Raw genomic sequence first — 3,076 nt, 5'->3', positions numbered from 1 at the left:
TCCCGCGACGCCAGGACGCGGCGGCCGCGCAGGGGCTGCGGCGGGCGGAAGTTGTCGGTCATCTTGAGGAGCAGGGCGCCGGCGGCCGGGAAGTGGACGGTGTCCACGAACGCCGTGAGCTGCGGAGGAGGCAGAGGAAGGAGCCGCCAACCCCCCCTCCAGCGCGCCCGGCCTCAGCCGCGGCGCGCTAAACCCTGCCCCGGCGGCGGGTAAGACGCAGCTCCGCGGGACCCCCCGAGGGGACGAGCTCCCTCCCTGCCTCCCTCYCCMAGTTTGTCCCCAGATCCGCTCTGCRGATCRCGCTGGCGGGCCGGGGGCGTGCGGCACGCGCGCGGCCGGGTGATCCGCGCCGGAGACGGCGCTGCCGGTGGGCGGTCACGCGTCCGCCGCCTAATCCGTGCCGGGGGGGCTAGCTGCCAGGGCGCCGCGCGCTCCGCGGCAGATTGCTCCCTTGGCGCTGTCGCTCAGACGCAAGGGAAGGGGCTGCGCGCGGCGTGGGGCTGGGCGGACGCAGGTGACCCCGGTACCGGCCCGGCGCCGGGCTGGAGAGCCTGGCTGGAYGCATTCGCGTTACCAAACCGCGCAGGAGCAGCCCGGCAAGCACCGCTTTGGCCAGGCTGCCTGGGTCTGAAGATGCTAGTCACGCGCAGCTAGGTGCTGCAGCTAGGCGCCGCGGAAGCCRGGCTCTTTCCCGGGGCGAGCGAGCGGAGCCGGAGCGTGCCGCGGCATTACCTGCGCCTGGCCGATAGCCACGGGCTCCTCGAACACCGTCCAGACGACGACTTCGCTGCAGTCGGGGGTGGTCAGGGAGCCCTGGTAGCGGTAGTACTTGGAGAGCTGCGCGGCGCTCGGGAGCAGGTTGCTCAGGCGGAAAGTGGAGGCCAAATCCACAAAGTCTCCTGGAGAGACAGCGGGAGTCAGTGCCGCACATCGTGCCACCACGGCCTGCCCAGCACCACCATCAGCCCCGGACCAGGATCTCTCCTCTGTCTGAAGACAACTCACCCTGGTGGGACACGTTCCTCAGGCCAGCCACGATGGTGTTGTAGTTGGAGTTATCCGTTTCCGAGACCTGCAGAGGGGAGCAGTGAGCAGTAAATGCTTGCACTTGAGCACCTGCCACCAAGTGGGTCCCCAAGCCCCGAGTCCCCACAGCCCAGCAGAYGGGACAACAACTTTGCAAGGGGTTCCCCCTTCACGCAAAGTTGGAGTAGGGTTCCCAGCACCGCTCACCTCCAAGGCTCACCAGGACCTCCTGTCCCAGCCAGCTTTCCTGGCTGCACAGGGCTATGAAACTCAAGAATTTAGAGCCTATTCTGGGGCAAAACCAAGATCTTTCTGAATACTTGGGAAGCAGGAGACACGTGCCGCCCCTGGCCCCCTTGGGCTCTTTCTTGTTCTCTTGGAGCAGCTGTAGGAAGCCTCTCCGCAGCACCATCACAACAAGCACGTTCCCATGAGAAGCTCCCAGAAAAGAGCATTTCCCAAGGAGACCCATGCTGTTCAGGCAGCTCTGCTGCAAATCCACGGGGGCGTTTCCGGTGCCCCATTTAGAGCAGAAGAATGTTTCGAGTCGGGGCAGGAAAAGTCGGGGCAGCTCAGCTCTGAGCTGACCACGCGCGGCCGGAGCCGGGCCACCAGCGCCCACCCGCAAGCGGCTCCATGCTGGGCGCCCTCCTTGCCAAGCCTCGGGCCCGGACGACGCCTCCCGGGCGCCGCGCGGCACCGCGGCCCCCCGCCACCTCCCCGGGCTCCCGGCTCGCTTTGCTTCGCAGAAGCGTGGCAGAGCGCGCCGTAAGCTCCGGGTGCGGATGGACAGAGAGAAGAGCTGTCCTGGAGCTCCTGCTGGTCTCCCCAGCGCCCCCCACCCCCCGCGCTTACCTTGAAGAAGAAGCCGAGCACAGCCAGCCCGTTCGGGTGCCCCTTGGCCTCCCCGAGGCTCCGGTAGTTGACGTTGATGTGGACGATGTGCAGCTGGGGAAAGCGCAGAGCGGCTGGGTGCCGGCACCCGCCCACCCCCCGGAGCGAGGCGGCAGCTCCGGGGCGCCCGCGTCTCCCCAGCCAACCCGAGGACGGGCAGCGCCGAGCCAACCTCGCCCGGAAAAAAWCCCCAATGCAGCCAAAGCGGCCGCAGGGCCCGGGGGCCTCGCCGGCAGGTTCGGGGAAAACCCAGGCGCCCCCGAGCAGGGGAGCTCCCTCGAAGGGGGAGCGGGCCGGGGGATCGGCAGCCCCTGCTCGTGCGCCAGCCGCCCGCCGGGGCATCTGCTGCTGTCCACGGCGAGCGAGTTCTGCCCGCTCTGACAGATGACAAACGTTGCACAGGCGCAGGGCCTCCCTCCTCCAGCAGGAGCGCCGAGCGAGCGCCGGGGAGGACGCCCACGTGCGTGGGGCACGCGACTGGCGCTTCCCCCTCCCRGCCCTGCACGCCCCCTCCCAGGTTTCGTTAACACCTGCTGTACCGAAAGGACCCCGGAGACCTCCCGCACCGGTGCTCCCGGCCGCGTGCCGCTCCGTGCGCTCCCGCTGCGGCACGGGAGCAGCAGCAGCCCGGGCGAGCGGCTGCGCCCAACACGCGGTGCCGCGAGCCGCCCCCGGTGCCAGGGCGCGTTTGCGGCTCCGCGGCCCCCCGCGGCAGCAGGGCGCTGCTGGCTGCCCCCTACCTCCATGGGGAACTGGCGCCCGTCGAGGGTGTGCTCGGAGCCGTTGCCGGTGAGGCTGCCCCAGTGGAAGTGGAGCTGCAGAGCCCGGTAGGTGCCGGGCAGGCCCCCGCCGGTGATGTTGATGTGCTCGGCCGCCGAGTCGCCTTGCAGGCTCAGCACCACTGCGAGAGAGCGGCACGCTGCGGCCCGGCAAACCCCGGGGCCGCCGCACCCCGCGGCCCCGCTCGACCACCGGGACCACGCAGCCGCCCGGGCAGAGGTCCCGCGTTCGCGCCGGCCAAGGAAGCAGCGCCCGGGGCCGAAGGCTGCAGCAGGAGCGCGGGCGCCCCGGCACGCACCCGTGTGCCCGTCGTTCGCCAGCCTCCACCTGCCCGCGGGGGCCCGGTCGTAGCCCTCGAAGACGATGCGGCCGAGGC

At 70.3% G+C, this 3,076-nt stretch overlaps 1 protein-coding gene across 1 annotated transcript; it reads right to left on the bottom strand.

The window, feature by feature from the left end:
* Window positions 1–6: 6 nt before the first annotated feature.
* LOC146597129 (carbonic anhydrase 15-like) lies at window positions 7–3,068 on the bottom strand (the record flags this gene model as incomplete). The annotated part of the gene is made up of 6 exons (XM_085302764.1): window positions 7–119; window positions 733–899; window positions 1,006–1,072; window positions 1,882–1,974; window positions 2,661–2,821; window positions 2,999–3,068. Coding segments are annotated over 6 exons (671 nt in total), but the record flags the coding sequence as incomplete, so codon positions are not given.
* Window positions 3,069–3,076: the final 8 nt, after the last annotated feature.

The sequence above is a fragment of the Rhea americana genome, unplaced genomic scaffold, assembly GCF_003343005.1.
Source record: "Rhea americana isolate MKP2758 unplaced genomic scaffold, rheAme1 scaffold_191, whole genome shotgun sequence".
NCBI lineage: Eukaryota > Metazoa > Chordata > Aves > Rheiformes > Rheidae > Rhea > Rhea americana.
The sequence above is the reverse complement of the archived record's forward strand: the minus strand, read 5'-3'. Positions and strand labels throughout refer to the sequence as shown.